This window comes from Mustelus asterias, chromosome 23, assembly GCF_964213995.1.
Source record: "Mustelus asterias chromosome 23, sMusAst1.hap1.1, whole genome shotgun sequence".
Taxonomy (NCBI): domain Eukaryota; kingdom Metazoa; phylum Chordata; class Chondrichthyes; order Carcharhiniformes; family Triakidae; genus Mustelus; species Mustelus asterias.
The window spans coordinates 47,317,662-47,335,576 of record NC_135823.1 but is presented as its reverse complement, the minus strand read 5'-3'; the positions used below and the strand labels follow the sequence as shown (position 1 = coordinate 47,335,576).

At 42.6% G+C, this 17,915-nt stretch overlaps 1 protein-coding gene across 4 annotated transcripts in view; it reads right to left on the bottom strand.

Moving 5' to 3' along the window:
• Positions 1 to 733: 733 nt before the first annotated feature.
• Positions 734 to 17,915, bottom strand: part of cluap1 (clusterin associated protein 1) — a 28,842-nt gene continuing 11,660 nt past the window's right edge. Inside the window, exons 6-14 of one of the 4 annotated variants that reach the window (XR_013500680.1) lie at positions 13,308 to 13,391; positions 12,661 to 12,794; positions 10,974 to 11,115; positions 10,052 to 10,124; positions 7,595 to 7,705; positions 2,739 to 2,794; positions 2,486 to 2,646; positions 1,903 to 1,956; positions 734 to 1,278 (exon numbers count right to left, since the gene is read on the bottom strand). Coding sequence is in view for 2 of the 4 variants with exons in the window: in XM_078240432.1 (XP_078096558.1) it covers positions 1,126 to 1,278; positions 1,903 to 1,956; positions 2,739 to 2,794; positions 7,595 to 7,705; positions 10,052 to 10,124; positions 10,974 to 11,115; positions 12,661 to 12,794; positions 13,308 to 13,391 (807 nt within the window). In the remaining 2 variants the exon portion in view is untranslated. The remainder of the gene's footprint in view (positions 1,279 to 1,902; positions 1,957 to 2,485; positions 2,647 to 2,738; positions 2,795 to 7,594; positions 7,706 to 10,051; positions 10,125 to 10,973; positions 11,116 to 12,660; positions 12,795 to 13,307; positions 13,392 to 17,915) is intronic. The other 3 variants (XR_013500681.1, XM_078240432.1, XM_078240434.1) reach the window with 3 other exon arrangements.

Sequence of the window (17,915 nt, the reverse complement as noted above, 5' to 3'; positions counted from 1 at the left end):
TACAATAACCTTGAGAATAACTCGCATTCCTTCTCTTCCCCCACCAGCACCACCCAAGCTGTACTGTACACAGTACTCCAGGTATGCTATCACCACTACAATTGCATTTAAACGTCCCTACTTTTATATTCCATTCCCCTTGCAATAAATGACAACATTCCATCTATTTTTCTAATCACTTCTTGTATCTGTACACCAACCTTTGTGATTCATGTACTTGGCCAACCAGATGCCTCTGTATTTCACAGTTCTGCAATCTCTCTATTTAAATAATTTGCTGCTTTTTGATTCTTCCTGCCAGAGTGGTTAAGTTCACATATTCCCACATTGTACTCCATTTGCTAAATTATGTCCACTCAACATACCTGCATCCCATTGCAGCCTCCTATGTCCACTTCACAACCTGCTTTCTTCCCTAACTTCTCATCAGCAAATTTAGCAACCATATATTCAGTCCCTTCATCCAAGGCATTGATTAGAAATTGTAAATAGTTGTGGTCCCAGCCCTGAAACCTATGGCATTCCATCGGTCACATCTCGCCAACCTAAAAATGCCCCATTTCTTCAGTAACTTCTGCTGTGGCACCTTGTCAAATGTCTTCTGGAAATCCAAAGATTTCCCCCTCATCCACACACATTGTTTATAACTTCCTAAAAGCATTCCAATAAATTAGTCAAACCTAATTTTGCTCTTTAAAACCATGTCGATGCTGCCTGATTATTAAATGAAATATTCACTTTTGTTGCAATTTATTGTAGTTGACGTGTTATTACTACAACATCCTGTAAAGTAGTACAAGTGTGTGGATTGGAGTAAAAAGACTTGCCTCATTTTATCAATTCAAATAATTTTATCTAATTAACATACAATAGGTGTCAATATAAAATGGGTTTATCATTTCAACAGACTCCACTCCCTGAAATGGAACTGGGTGTCTTGATTCTAACAACTGCACACATTGACTTTTGGGTCATTTTCACTGTATAACACAGTAGGAGAGCTGGAGGAAGATCGGGAGCAGCAGTCAGCATCTTGTACAGTACACTGTATAAACAATAAATGCTGGCCTAGCCAGCAACATCCACATCCCATAAATGAATTTTAAAACTTGCTCAGGGTTGGGACTAGAAGTCATTGTCACTTTCGTCAAGCTCCTGTTTGTGAATTCTGCTTGAGGGCTGTTCTGGCTGAATATCAATGCTTTCATCATCATCTTCAGCAATTTCATATTCATCCTCTTCATCTTCAACATCAATCTCGCTGTCATCTGAATCCTCCTGGAGAGTAAGAGATTTCATTAACCATTTGCTTCAAACAGAGCCTGTCACATAGAAAAGGATGGAGTGTTAACCAAGGGCAACACCTTCACTCACCAGTGATAACCTTATCAACCTCACGTGAGGCTTTGGATGGGCTATACACTGAATAGCAAGCAGATGACGAGGAATTATAGGCTAGCAACTAATTAAGGGTTTGGATTGTTCTGAAAGAACAGCTCAAGCTAACATGCAAGATTTCGGCAGCAGCCTTCCCTGCCCACGGTTATAAAGTGATAAACACCCGGCCATATAATAAACTCAACCTCCAAACTTGGCTGATAGCTAAGGAGCTGCATAACACCAGTGTGAACTACTGGTGGTACAGGCCTGTCTTTGGGGCTGGAACGGCCTGGAGATGACAAGTGCAAGGTTTACCATAGCACAAGTGCCTACTGTGATAATAGTGCATGATTTAACTACTCAGTGGCACTGAAGCCTTGAACCTCTACTGGAAGTAACAAAACAAGAAGTAATTGCATAGCTAATGCCCTGTGATGATAATGGCTATAGTAAACATCAATATAATTGCAGAATGAGCTACAATAATAGAATGAAATGCCAAGTCTCTATATCTGAACCAACCTTGCTGCTGCTGGAATTCTTGACTTCCTTTGACTGAGCAGATAATGTTTGGAGCTTTATGAAAGCAATAATGGAAAGCAACAGAAGAGAAAAAAGCAGATTTAAACTCAAAAGAAAACAATCAAACAAAAAGCCACTGATAAAAGTAATGAGTCTGGGACTTTGTCACTTGCACAGATTCTGTGTAGAGAAAACAAGCTACTACAGCTAACAGCATTCCACAATTACAAATATTTAACATGCTACTACCCTAGCACACAAGCAGCCTGCTCCCTGTTTCCTGTTTGGAGTTGATTAAAGGTGGAATAAGGTGCAGTTTACAGGGCAGAAATTGTTGCTGTTTTTGGTGTTGAGATCACCACCAAAACACCAATTACCAAATCTCCAGAAAGAATGGGGAAGCAGTAAAAGCCAAGACACACAACTATCACAGCAAAAAGAAAACCAGCTGATGATCTTAAACAGCAAAAAAAAGTAAGATGATAATCAAGTGATAATGAAGTCATCAGCTGGAAGGCTGGACCTGGGTTACGAAAACATTGCCTGCATAACTCTTGCTCACATGTTGAATGTGACAACATACGTGCAAATAAAAGTTTATTCCTCAGATTGCTTTCTTGGCAAAGGGTCTCCATTCTCCAGACTCCCAACGGTCCACCTCTTGAAGGACTCTTGGCTGTTCTTTACATTGGATGCATTAGAGTGGTTGCAGATGCAGGATGACTTTGATCAGTTGTAAAGTGTCTGAGGCCAGAATCCACAGTCAAAATGGGGCTAAAGTGTAATCTACAGGATCACTAAACATTAAGGCTATAAAAGCAGCTAGAGTCTCTCACCTCATCCTCAGTATCACCTCCATGCATTGTCCCAACCACTCGACCACCAACTCTGCCTGTGAATGTGAAATTGATTTATTAAGAGTCCAGATATCTCATTACTTCATAGTGTCTAACAAAATGCTAACATGCTGGATGTCTGTGCCTCGGGCACGAAACTGGTGAGCATATTTCAACCTGCAAAGTTCACTGACCAAGCAAAGATTAAGTTTTGAGTACGCAAAAGTGTAAGCAGGTACAGTTTTTACAGGGCAGGTGTGTGGTGTGAGGAGGTAGCAACAAATTTAAAAGGAATGTTGATCACAAGTTTCAATCCATTTGCCACAAGGGGCATTACTGAAATGTTGCTGATCATGACTAAAACTTCATTTGAACTGGTTCCTGCATTGGCTACAGGTTCAAAAGTCTCAAAAGATCAGCAATGTCACTGTTCCTTGGAGAAATCCTAACAGAGCGCAACCTAAACCAGAATCTAGAAGGGGAAGAAGACATGATCCGAAGGGCAAGGGTCATCTTTCAGGAAAACTCAAACGCAGACAATGGACCCTGTTTATTCATGTTAATCAGAAGATAGGTACATACCCCAGCCTCTGCAACTGCTGATCATTCAAACTAGATAAATTGTAATCCATCAAAAGGCCAGGTTCCATCCCATTGTTCACACCCCAAACCCATAATAAAAGTACAAATTCAGTATGTGATCCTCCACTGAGGTTCTGACAAAGCCACCTTACCACAGGCCAATGTACTTAGTACCATCATAGGATACACCAAGCATCGAGACCATTCCTGGCAGCATCACAATGCCTTACATCTATTGGATGACAGGATTAAAATTATATTTTAAAAATCAATGTGTTATTTTTGCATTAAAAGTGGGTAAGCTATCAGATCTCCAATTTAAATGATTAACTTAGTGACGTTGAAGCAATATAATGCAAGGGTAGTGAATCACTATAACATTCTGGGTGCTGGCACACACAGCACACATCCTGGTTCTACAGAGGGTGAGAGGGAGGCCAAACTGATACCAGGGCTCCAAGAAGAATTTAAGCAAAATGGAAATGCTGGCCACAGAAATCGCAGCCGGGGAGACCTCAAGGTTCTGATGAAAGGTTAGACTTGGAAATGTTCAATCTGTTTCGTTCTTCACAGAAGGCTGCCTGGCCTGCTGAACATTTCCAGCATCCAGAGTCTTTTGCTTTTGTTTGCGATCTCATTGGGGACAGAAGCTAGATTAGAATAAACACAGACAAAACCACAAACTAAGTAGGATAGACGGGCCATGTAATGAAACTGGATGTCAGGGAATTGGGCAGTCATTTATTAAAGGAAGTGTTTGGGTTGTGGTATTCGGTACTGGTTCTGTATCTTCCCTTTTACCAGCTATCATGGTCTGCAGAGTTTTCCAGTGCTTGCCAACTGTCTCTATAAGGGAGATAAAGTGTCCTGAAGTGTGAATATAGAGAATTCGGCAGAAGGCTAAAGTGCAGAACCTCGAAGGTAGTAATTTCTGGACTACTACCAGTGCTACATGCTAGTGAGAGTAGGAATAGGAAGATTAGGCAGATGAATGTGTAGCTTGAAAGCCGGTGCAGGGGACAGGGATTTAGATTTTTGGGTCATTGGGATCTCTTCTGGGGAACGGGTGACCTGTTCAAGAGGGACGGGTTACACCTGAACTGGAGGGGGACTAACATCCTGGCGGGGACATTTGCTAGAGCCACTCAGGAGGGTTTAAACTAGTTTGGCGGGGTGGGGTGGGACTCAAAGCATTAGGGAGACATAAGAGAAGGTTGAGGACAGCACAGAAGTTAAAGAGAGCACATTAAATAGCAAAGACAGTGTCAGTAATCCTAGTACCAGACAGATCAGGCAAAAGCAAGACAGAGAGCAAGGGAAGTCCAGATTAAACTGCATTTATTTCAATGCAAGAGACCTGACGGGCAAGGCAGATGAACTCCGAGCAGGGATGGGTACATGGGACTGGGATATTATAGTAATTACTGAAACATGGCTAAGGGAGGGACAGGACTGGCAGCTCAATGTTTCAGGGTACAAATGCTAAAGGAAAGATAGAACAGGAGGTAAGAGAAGAGGGGGAGTTGCACTTTTGATTTTGGAAAACCTCACGGCAGTACTGAGAGGGGATATATCCAAGGGTTTGCCCACTGAGTCTATATGGGTAGAACTGAGAAATAAGAAGGGGGAAATCACTTTGATTGGGTTGTACTATAGGCCCCCAAATAATCAACGGGAAATTGAGGAGCAAATATGTAAGGAGATTACAGATATCTCCAAGAAAATTAGGGTGGCAATAGTAGGGGATTTTAACTTTTCCAACATTGACTGGGACAGCCATAGTATTAGAGGGTTGGATGGAGAGACATTTGTTGAGTGTATTCAGGAGGAATTTCTCATTCAGTATGTGGATGGCCTGACTAGAGGGGGGGTAAAACTTGACCTCCTCTTAGGAAATAAGGAAGGGCAGGTGACAGAAGTGTTAGTGAGGGATCACTTTGGGACCAGCGACCATAATTCTATTAGTTTTAAGAAAGCTATGGAGAATGATAGGTCTGGCCCAAAAGTTAAAATTCTAAATTGGCACAAGGCCAATGTTGATGGTATCAGGCAGGAACTTTCAACAGTTAATTGGGGGAGTCTGTGGGAAGGCAAAGAGACGTCTGGTAACTGGGAAGCTTTCAAAAGCGTGTTAACCAGGGTTCGGGGTCAGCACATGCCTTTTAGAGTGAAGGGCAAGGCTGGTAGAAGTAGGAAACCCTGGATGACTCGGGATATTGATGCCCTGGTCAAGACGAAGAAGGAGCACATGACATGTATAGGCAACTGGGATCAAGTGGATCCCTTGAAGAGTATAGAGGGTGTAGGAGTACAGTTAAGAGAGAAATCAGGAGGGCAAAAAGGGGACACGAGATTGTTTTGGCAGATAAGGCAAAGGAGAATCCAAAGAGCTTCTACAAATACATAAAGGGCAAAAGAGTAACTAGGGAGAGAGTAGAGCCTCTTAAGGATCAACAAGGTCATCTATGTGCGGATGTGAGATCCTAAATGAATATTTCTCATCAGTTGAGAAAAGCATGGATGTTTGGGAACTTGGGGAAATAAATAGTGATGTCTTGAGGAGCGTACATATAACAGAGAAGGAGGTGCTGGAAGTCTTAAAGCGCATCAAGATAGATAAATCCCCGGGACTGATGAAGTGTATCCCAGGACATTGTGGGAGGCTAGGGAGGAAATTGCGGGTCCCCTAGCAGAGATATTTGAATCGATAGTCACAGGTGGGGTGCCTGAAGATTGGAGGGTGGCAAATGTTGTGCCTTTGTTTAAGAGCGGCTGCAGGGAAAAGTCTGGGAACTACAGGCCGATAAGCCTCACATCTGTAAGTTGTTAGAAGGTATTTTGAGAGACAAGATCTGCAGGCATTTAGAGACACAAGGACTGATTAGGGACAGTCAGCATAGCTTTGTGAGTGGAAAATCATGTCTCACAAATTTGATAGAGCTTTTTGAAGGGGTAACCAAGAAGGTAGATGAGGGCAGTGCAGTTGATGCTGTCTACATGGACTTTAGCAAGGCCTTTGACAAGCTACCGCATGGTAGGTTGTTGCATAAGGTTAAATCTCACGGGATCCAGGGCAAGGTAGCTAAATGGATACAAAATTGGCTTGATGACAGAAGCCAGAGGGTGGTTGTAGAGAGTTGTTTTTCAAACTGGAGGCCTGTGACCAGCGGTGTGCCTCAGGGATCGGTGCTGGGTCCACTGTTATTTGTCATTTATATTAATGATTTGGATGAGAATATATGGGGCATGATTAGTAAGTTTGCAGATGACACCAAGATTGGTGGCATAGTGGACAGTGAAGGATATCTAGGATTGGAACGAGATCTTGTTCAATTGGTCCAGTGGGCTGACGAATGACAGATGGAGTTTAATTTAGATAAATGTTAGGTGATGCATTTTGGTAGATTAAACCAGGGCAGGACTTACTCAGTTAATGGTAGGGCATTGGGGAGAGTTATAGAACAAGGAGATCTAGGGGGACATGTTCATGACTCATTGAAAGTGGAGTCACAGGTGGACAGAGTGGTGAAGAAGGCATTCAGCATGCTTGGTTTCATTGGTCAGAACATTGAATACAGGAGTTGGGATGTCTTGTTGAAGTTGTACAAGACATTGGTAAGGCCACACTTGGAATACTGTGTACAGTTCTGGTCACCCTATTATAGAAAGGATATTATTAAAGCAGAAAGAGTGCAGAAAAGATTTACTAAGATGCTACCGGGACTTGATGGGTTGAGTTATAAGGAGAAGCTGGATAGACTGGGACTTTTTCCCCCTGGAGCGTAGGAGGCTGAGGGGTGATCTTATAGAGGTCTATAAAATAATGAGGGGCACAGATCAGCTATATAGTCAACATCTTTTCCCAAAGGTAGGGGAGTCTAAAACTAGAGGGCATATGTTTAAGGTGAGAGGGGAGAGACACAAAAGGGTCCAGAGGGGCAATTTGTTCCCCGCACACAGAGAGTGGTGAGTATTTGGAAAAAGCTGCCAGAGGTAGTAGTAGAGATGGGTAAAATTTTGTCTTTTAAAAAGCATTTAGACAGTTACATGGGTAAGATGGGTATAGAGGGATATGGGCCAAATGCAGGCAATTGGGACTTGCTTAGGGGTTTTTTAAAAAGGGCAGCACGGACAAGTTGGGCCGAAGGGCCTGTTTCCAAGCTGTAAACCTCTATGACTCTATGACTTATAAAGGAATGTGTTTGAAACCTATATACAAAACTCCAAAGCACAGCATTATTAAAGCCTCCCTAAAACAAAAAGATACCACATACCCTGAATGGGCAGTTCCCTAGTGAGCCGTGGTTTCAGTGGTCTTCTATCTTCTAGATCACTATCTGAGCCCTCATCTTCCTGTATCTCATTGTCAGAATCATCATCTTTCGCTGTTTCAAGGTAGAAGAGTTTATTAGAGTTAACAATTTGTATTTATAAAACACCTTTAATACAGTAAAACATCCCACGGCACCTCATAAGAACATTAACATAATCTGACACAATTAGGATTTTAGGACAGGTGACCTAAAGCTTAGTTAAAGAGGTAGGTTTGAAGTGACTTAGAGGAGGAGAGAGGGATTTAGGAAAAGAACTGCGGATCTTCGGAACCAGACAGCTGAGGATATGGCTGCCAATCGTGGAGTGATTAAAATTAAAAGATGTGCAGGAGGTTAAAATTAGAACAGTATAGATACCATGGAGGGTTGTAGAACTGGAGTAGATTAGAGATGAGGAGAGGGAGGTCGTAGGGGAATGAGAATTTTGAAATAAAGGTGTATGGAGCGTGGAAGCTGGGAGGCCAGCTTTGAAGCGGTCAGGTCTAGGGGAAACATTGCAAAGTCAGGCAATTAAAAAAAAATTTTAATCCCTTAATTGAGTAGCGTTCTAGGCCATTTCAGAAGGCACTTACGAGTCAACCACATTGCTGAGGATCTGCAGTCACGTGTGCAGAAGGGTTTTTACAACAATTGACAATGATTTCATGGTCATCATTAGACTTTTAATTCCAGATTTTTTATTGAATTCACATTTCACCATTTGCCATGGCAGGATTCGAACCTGGGTCCCCAGAGTATTCCACTGGGTCTCTGGATTACTAATCAAGTGACAATATCACTATGCCACCATCTCCTGTTGAAAGTAGGTCATCTTGGTGACAGCATAAACGTGATCAGAAGCTCATTTTGCGGGTCAAATACAACACCAAGATTACAGTACTAGTTCAGTCTTAGACATTTTCCAGGGAGAGGGATGGAGTTTGTGGCAAGGATTGACAATAATTTTCATCTTCCTAATATATAGTTGGAGGAAATTTCTGTTCATCCAATACTAGATGCTGGACAAGCAGTCTGATAATTTGGAGGTGGTGGAGGAGTCGAGGCAGGTGGTGGTGATGAGCTAGAGTTGGGCATCACCAGCATGTGAAAACTGTCAGTTTTTGGATGATGATGGTGTGAAATGAGGGTCAACGATGGATCCTGAGAGGACACCAAAAGTAAATGTGCAAAGTAGGAAGAGATCCCCTTGACGAACATTCACTTGCTCCAACTGGATACAGATAAGAATGGAACTAGTAGAGTGCAATTAGCCAGTGCAGTCCAAACCAGCTGGTTGGCACAGCAGAGGTTTTAAAAGGATGGCATCGTCAATAATGATAAAAGGTGCAGATTGATAGAGAGGGCTGAGGGATAATAATTTGCCTTTTGTCACAGTTACATAGGATAAGAATTGTGACTTGGCCAATTTCATACCAAGAGAGCAAACCCGGCTGGAGAGATTTAAACATGAAGTCCCAGGAAAGGCAATCACACTCAGGATATTGAGGAGAAAATGGAAGATGGGGGTGACATTGTGCAAGGAGAGAGGTCAAGGATTGGAGTTTTTTGAGGGGAGGGGCTGATGATGACAGATTTGAAGGCAGGAATGTTACCCGAAGAGTGGGAACAGTTAAGTTTTTAAGTTGAAATTACATTCTGGATCTATGGAGAACCCAGTGTCCTCCTCTCCTGAATCAAGCTTCCAATTGTTTAGCCAGCCTATGTGAACCAACTTGAAAGGGGATCCTAGTATACAGACTAGCTGTGACAGCTTGGTCATTGCACCAAGATATCATCACAATGAAAGATCATTTGCATCTCGTACTCCCCTTACTTCAGATCAGTGTCGCAGGAGAGACAAAACTGGGGCTGGAACAGCCACTTACTGAGCACTGCTGGAAGGGTGGCACTAGTCCCTGCTTTATGTGTGACAATCATTAAAAAAAATGAAGCACCTTTCAATGCTTGTCAGCTTCAGAACTCGGGACACAAAGAACTTGCATTTCTCCTGTACCTTTCTCAATTTCAGGGGGTGTCCCAAAGTGCTTCACAGCCCATGTAATACTTTTGGAGCGCCATATTGCAATGTAGGGAAATGTGGCCCATACATACCCTATTCCTGCACATGATATATATTGTTCATTCACACATTGCACATCAGACATATACACATACATTACTATAGGCACATGCATTGTATATTGTGTTTTCAACTCATACCAAGCGCTCTGAACTTAAACAGTCTGTTCTACTCTGTCCAACTTGTGAAACAATGACCTATTATCAATATAGCTGGCTACTCACAGGTTCACTCTCGTATCCAATAGACAGTTACTGCTGGACTTTCTGTCAAAGCAAAACAGCTTTAAGTACCTGAAACAATGAGTAATAGAAAAACACGACAGAGCATCACTTTACCTGAATTTTTCATCAGCCTTTTTTCCTCCTCCTTCAGTTTATTCTGCATCAGACGCAATGTGTTTTCAGTTTCCTGGGAAATGCCCAAGCATTGGTTACAACAGTAGTCACTTGACAAAGAGTCAATGATTGAACAATTATTATAACCAAAAACTCAGTTTTGAAACAACAGAATTAAAAAACATTTACTGAAGCGAGATTAGGCAGCGAGAGTGACGAACAAAACACCAAGTCTGAGAGGGGCAGGATCCTTCAACACTGGCATTTATATAGCACCTTTAACATAATAAAATGTCTCAAGGCAATCACAGGGACATTATAAAACAAAGTACAACACCAAGCCACATAGAGATATTCAGTCAACTGACCAAAAGTTTGGTCAACAGTTAGGTTTTAAAGAGTGTCTTAAAAGGAGGAAAATAAGGTAGCCAAAGAGATGTAGGGAGGGCATTAAAGAGCTTGGGGCCCGGACAACTGAAGGCATGGCCACCACTGGTGGAGCAATTAAAATGGAGGGTGCACAAAAAACCAGAATTAGAGGAGTGCAGGTATCTCAGACAGTCGTGGGACTGGAGGAGAAAACGGAGGTAGGGAGAGATTTGCAAACAAACATGAAAAATCTCAAATCGAGATGTTGGTCAACCAGAAGTCAGTGTAGGTCAGTGAGCACACGGGTGATTGAGGGAACGGAACTCAGTGTGTTAAAACACAGGCGGCAGACATTTAGATGACCTCAAGTTTACAGAGGGACAAAGCTTCAAGGACAAAGTTTAACCATACAGTATTCCAGAAGCTTTTCTTAAACATTTGTGATAGCAGGAATTAACCCTTTTGTCATCTCACAGAATCCCCAGTTACAAAGACAGACTGCACCTTGCATCTCTGCTACTCCTTTCTTAGTTGGTTACCCACCATCACTTGCCTCAAACCTTTCCTGTTCCATCCTGTGTAGGTCTTCAAGTTGCTGCTCCAGGTAGCACAGGTTACGGAACTTTTCCACATAGGTCTCATACTGTTTTTGGAGCTCCTCCTCAATCTTTTCATATTCATCCATAAAGGCCGGCCTGAGGATGCAAAAACAAACCCAGAGAGTCTTGACATTTAAAAACATAAATCAGTTAGTCTCCTCTAATCATCAATGGGCAGCACCGTAGCACAGTGGTTAGCACTGCTGCTTCACAGCTCCAGGGACCTGGGTTCGATTCCCAGCTTGGGTCACTGTCTGTGTGGAGTTTGCACATTCTCCTCGTGTCTGCGTGGGTTTCCTCCGGGTGCTCCGATTTCCTCTCACAGTCCAAAGATGTGCGGGTTAGGTTGATTGGCCATGCTAAAATTGCCCCTTAGTGTCCTGAGATGTGTAGGTTAGAGGGATTAGCGGGTAAAATATGTAGGGATATGGGGGTACGGCCTGGGTGGGATTGTGGTCGGTGCAGACTCGATGGGCCGAATGGCCTCTTTCTGCACTGTAGGGTTTCTATGATTTCTATCTCACTGCCTGTAGCAAATGGTAGACCAGTCAGATCCAGTGGGATGGAATTTCGCTGGTTTACAATTCCTCATTTTGTTTAGCAGGGCAGCAAATCTTTAATAGTAGCTGATTAAAATGATCAACCTTCCCAACGATTGAGAAACAGATCCAATTATTTAAGGTCACCGAAAATTCTGAATCATTCCAATGTTTGGAACACTAGCCCACCAGTTGATGCAACTGAAGCCTGTTTCTAAATATCTATTAGAATGCGTCATGATTGGAAAACTGAGATTATTGTATCTCCCTTGTCCTTCTAGATGATAATGGCCATGGGTTTGGAAAGTGCTACATAAAGAACACTGCTAAGTTCCTGCAGTGCACCTTGTAGATGGTACACACTGCTGCTACTATTCGTCAGAGGCGGAGGGAGTGAATGTTTGTGGATAGGGTGCCAATCAAGCAGGCTGCTTTATCCTGAACATGGATGTAATGAATAGTTAATATGGAGCAAATAATGTATCTATTCCAATCTGTACAAGTCATAGTCCACACAGAATTGTGAGGAAGATTGATTCCATAAGTCTGAGTATTGACCTCTAGTCTTATCATTATCATGGCATCAAGAGTGTCACCTACATTGTGGAACTGCATTTTTTGGGTTGGGCTATCAGGGATGCTGGAAACAACTGGAAGCAGATTATTGGTGAATGATTTTGATTAAATGATTTTGATTAATATCTCAATGGTCCATTTATATTACACTACTGCTCCAACCTACTGTAATAAAATTGATCATTGTACTTGCTTCCACCACTCCTCTGGACTAACCTACTTGCAGGCACTGTCAGCTATGAAAGTGTCATTTGAATACAGTATGCCGGGACAAAGGATGGACTGTTCTACTATTTCCTGGCGAAGCTATCAATTCACTGAGGGGAAAAGAAAGCATCTTCATAACGTCACCACCTCTTCCTCCACCACACCCACCTCGCTGACCCCCTCAAGTGAAGCTGCCATAAGTTACTAGCCCACACAATGCTATCATGCAAGGTCCATGAATAGAATAGCAATGTTGTGATTAGCAACTTGTAAAAGCCATGCCCAGAACAGGAGACTAACTGCCCTTTCAGAGTCTAACCTGACGCTCTGCAAGGTTTGTAGTCGCTTTTTACTCCTCTCCAGCTCCATCTTCTTCTTTTCAATCTTAGCCTCCAGATTTGCTTCATCAGAGGCAACATTGTTCAGCATTTCCTTGGTCTTTTGTACTTGCTCCTGGAACAGAAACAGCAACAAAATATTATGTATTTCCAAACATGGGATAATTGCCCCAGATGACTTACTCCAATGCTTAAAATCACAGGCTCAAAATATCCCCTGAATAAATTTGGCAATTACCCCCCCGGAGGGAAGAGGACAAAAATCACGAATTAGTTGATAACTGAACGTTTTCTGTCATTGAAAGTTCAGTTCAATATCCATGAACATCAGCTTCAATCAAAAATATGACTTGCATTTATATAACGCTTTTCATTCCCCTTCTTCAAAATAGTGCCATTGGTTTAACTTTTCATAAGAAAGACAGCCTCCAACGGTGCAGCACTCTCCCAGTGTAGTAATGAATACTTCAGTAAATTAGTTTTCAATATATGGAATCTTCCCTGTGCTTTCAAGCTTCATTCTCCACTTATCCCATTCAGTCCAGATGAAACAATCAGTAACTGTTCCAATTAAATATCTCAAGATTTTTCCTGACTTTGTTTGATTCAAAGAGATATAGTCACTCACTATAATTTCTTTAATTCCAGCTCTTAATGCCTTCTCAGTTTCATTGATTTCCAGGGGCCTGGCTATTGCTGCTGTTCTCATCTCCTGTAAAAAAAGGCAGAACAACACATTACAAACTATAAAAAACACACAGAAACAAAGGACAGATAAAGACCAGCTAGCAGTATCAGACCAGTCTGATGTTGTCACCATGTGACCACGCAATCCCCCATCCAACATGCTACCTCCTGAGACAGGGGACGGGGAACATTATGCCAATTTAGAAAAACCTCTGGGGCATTCCTCCGACTCCTGATGGAGAGTAAACAAACTTCTGGTGCCCCACATTGACAGGGAGACAAAGCCCCCAATCCCTAACTGCCTTCTAAATTAGGTTATGTTGTTCACACTCAGGAACTAAACCAGTTCCCTCTGGAATATTTGCAGAGAATCTGCACTGACTGAGAGAGAAACTTGCTCCTGAACTTGCTTGATTTTTTGAAAGAAAGTTCCTGCTAACATCTACGTTAATTCTGTGCTTATGTTTCTTAAACTTGTGCTCCCTGGTTCTGTCTAAGGGTGTTGAAATTATGGAGAAAGGACACTGAAGTCGACAGTGTCAGTGGAGTCAAGAGGCATTTGGAAGCAGTCCTAAAAGAGCAGGATTGAGGGATACAGTGATAGGAATAGGATGGAATTGACTGATGGAAAGAAGTGAGGCGAGTATTCTCTGGATGTTTGCTGCTCTGAAACATTCTGATGTTCCATTTGCAAAGAGCTTCTTTCCTCAGGAACATTTTTTTACAGATGGGAAAGGGACCAGCCCAATAATCTCTGCAATCTATGATGCTATAGCTATGCTTTTTGTTACATTTCATCGGTCTGCAGCAAAGTGGTGAATTATCAATGCAAATACAAAAAAAATGTTTATTACATGCTTAAGAATTGAAACTAAAAATAGCTGGCTTGACATTATTGCCTCCTTTGATAAGCCAGTATTCTAGTGAAATTATATTTGGAATAAATAACTGTTTCCTCCAGCTATCTGGAATCCTGTAACATTAATAGTACTGCACTGAGGTCAGCATCCAGATTTTCATGTGGGCTTGCAAAATCCTAATCTGCACACTTTTGCATGTTCCAAAATGTACACCTGCCCACAGGAGACTTTGTCCAGGATTTTTGCCTTTTCACACAGGGGTTGGGTTTGCAGTGCATTTTGTGAGTGGTGATGGAGTCTGTGAGGAGTGTGGGTGTGAAGGTGGGCCAGTAAGAAGGCCTGACTCAATTCCCAACATAGCAGCCCAGCTCCTAGCATGATTTAAAGGCCTCCTAAACTGTACCTCTCAACACCCCCCATCCCATCTCAGATCAGATCCCCATGCCACCTGTTATCCCATTGTATACACCCAGCTATTCACCCAGTATGAAATATGTACAGTGCCTGAACCATGTAGCAGCAATGGGAATTATTTTAAAATAATTGGAAAAAAATTCAAGATTTAAAATTCTAAACCCAAAATTCAAACACACTAACATGGATACTGGAATTAAAATAATGTTCCACTGTAAAAAAATCCTTTAAGTGCCTATTATGTTTGTAAAAAAACAAGAAACCACATCAAAGGTAGAATCTGTTATTACAACCTCTTAAAAGTTTCAATTGTTCTTAAATCAATAGAACACTTGCTGAGCTGAAGAAGCCATTATAAACGTTTGAAACCCGGCCAAGCATTCATAATTGCTATAGCTGTCATAACAAAAACTCCCAGCTACACTGCCTGAAACTGACAGAAGTCCCATTTCCACTTCAAAGCATTGTGTTCGTCAATCAATAGAAATGAGCAGGTGCAGAATTTTTTTTTTCAACTTTCAAAAAGCATTTCTAAAAAAAAAACAAGCAGGACTATCAGTCGATTTAAACCACATTACAGAATATGATAGCAGAGGCTGACTGGACATTTTTCTGACATTTATAACACGTTTGAGAATTGGAAAAGTAGTGTAATGCACAACAATAATTGCCCAATGCTAATCAATGTAAGGGTTAACTTATGTTTGCAGGTCAGATACCCATGGTGAATCAGTGAATTAAGAACATATCTATGTCACAATAGAGCATCTAGCAATGACATTTGAAGCAGTCAAAAAAGTTTACACTTACCTTGTATAAAATGCTCCCCACTCCTCAGCAGGCTGCCCCTCCAGTGGTCACAAACTCTCCAAGGAGGTGTCCTATTTTTAGGACTCCAAAGCCCACACCAGCACACGAAAATGGTATGGGCGGGGAAATGGAGAATAGTGACCCCAAACACAGAAGTGGAGTGTGTGTGTTTAAAGTTTATTTATTAGTGTCACAATAACACTAATGTCAGGCTTACATTAACACTGCAATGGAGTTACTGTGAAAATCTCCTCGTCGCCACACTCCAGCGCTTGTGCAGGTACACTAAGGGAGAATCTAGCATGACCAATGCACCTAATCAGCAAATCTTTGGAACTGTGGGAGGAAACTGGAATACCCGGAGGAAACTCATGCAGACACGGAGAATGTATAGACTCCGCACAGACAGTGACCCAAGCTGGGAATCGATCCCAGGTCCCTGGCGCTCGAGAGGCAGCAGTGCTAACCACTGTGCCACCATGCCGCGTGTTTGCATCTAGGTTTTTCACCCAAGGCCTTTTCTGCCCGCAAAAAGACTACATGAATGGAGTGGCTCAGGAAGGCGGAGGAAAATTGTTTTTCCAGCAAAATAAAAGTTCAGCAATTCATATTTCCATTGGGAGATAAAAATTCAGCCCTTGTTGTTACTGGATCAGCCTGATCACCAGATTTAGCAAAACCAGAACATTTCGTTCTGAGCTGCTGCTAACTGGGTCACACGGATATGCTGGAAGCCCTGTTCCATTTGTATGCACTTCAGCACAGTGTGAAAGTAACTTGGAAGTAGCAAAGATACATTTAAAGGGAAGCTAGACGAGTGCATGAAGGTGAAAAGAAGATGTTGATAGGGTGAGATGAAGCTCCTGTGGAGCACAAACATTAGGTTTAGGCCAATTGGCTGAATGTCATGTTTCCAGTTTGTAATTTCTATGCAATTATCTGAAGCCAGACAGTTAGCATTGACCTGAAGTGTTCACTCGGTTTCTCATTCCAGAAATGCTGCCTGGCTGCTAAGTCAGAGATTATAGTCATGGGGTGGGATTTTCTGGCTGCGCTTGCCCAGAAACTGGAAAATCCCGCCAGAGGTAAACGGACCGTTACATGTTCCACCTGCTACAATTCCCACGGTGAGCATAACGGGAAAATTCATCCCATAGAGTCATACAATGCAGAAAAGGCCCTTTGAGTCTGCACCAACAATATCTACCACTATAGGTGACCTAATCCCATTTTCCTGCACTCATCCCATATCCTCAATTATAATATTTTAAGTGTTCATGCAAATATTTTTTCAAGGTTGTGAGGTTTCCACCTCCACTACCTTCCCAGGCAGTGCATTCCAGATTCTCACCACCCTTAGTGGAAAACAGTTTTTCCTCAAACCCCTTTGAATCTCCTGCCCCTTACCCTAAAACGATGCCCCCTCGTGATTGACTCCTCAACCAAGGGGAACAGCTGCTCCCTACTCATCCTATCCATAACCCTCAATGTTATACACCTCAATCATGTCCTTCCTCAGCTTTCTCTTCTCTAAAGTAAACAATTCAAGCCTATCTAGTCTCTCCATATAGCTTAAATGCTCCATCACAGGCAACATCCTGGTGAACCCCCTCTAGTACAATCACATCCCAAGCTAGCCACATGGACTCCTGCCGACTATGGCAAGGTCTGCAAGACATAACAGGCTGCAAGATGATGGTAGGTAAAATCGCCGGCTCCAACGCACCCCTCCCCGGTGAACTCAACGCATTCTATGCCCATTTTGAGCAAGAGGTCAGCACGAACATGCCCTCCATCCTGGAGGCCTCAGACAAACCTGTATCAGAGGTCACCATTGCTGACGTCAGAGCAGCCTTCTCAAAAGTCAACCAATGGAAAGCAACTGGCCCAAATGGGCTACCTGGATGAGCACTCAGGTCCTGTGCGGACCAGCTAGCAGGGGTATTCACAGACATCTTCAACCTCTCTTTACACCAATCTGAGGTCTCTATCTGCTTCAAGAAGCCAACCATCATTCCGGGATCAAAGAAAAGCCAGGCAGCATGCCTTAATGACTATCATCCGGTGGCTCTGACATCCATCACTATGAACTGTTTTGAAAGGTTAGTCATAGCACAAATCAATTCATACTTCCCAGACTGCCTAGATCCACTACAGTTCACCTATTGCCGTAACATGTCCACAGCAGACACCATCTCCCTGGCCTACACTCAACCCTAGAACCTAGAATAACAAAGATACCCATCCCATATCAAAGAACAAAAGAACAAAGAACAATACAGCACAGGAACAGGCCCTTCGACCCTCCAAGCCCGCGCCGCTCCCCGGTCCAGGATTGAATCCTGAATCCAGGATCCCCGCCCAATTTTCCAGCCTATCTACATACCAATATCCTATCCACCGAGCTGTCCCTCACAGCTACGATGCTTTGTTCATTACAACCTATTAACTCACCCCCACCCCTC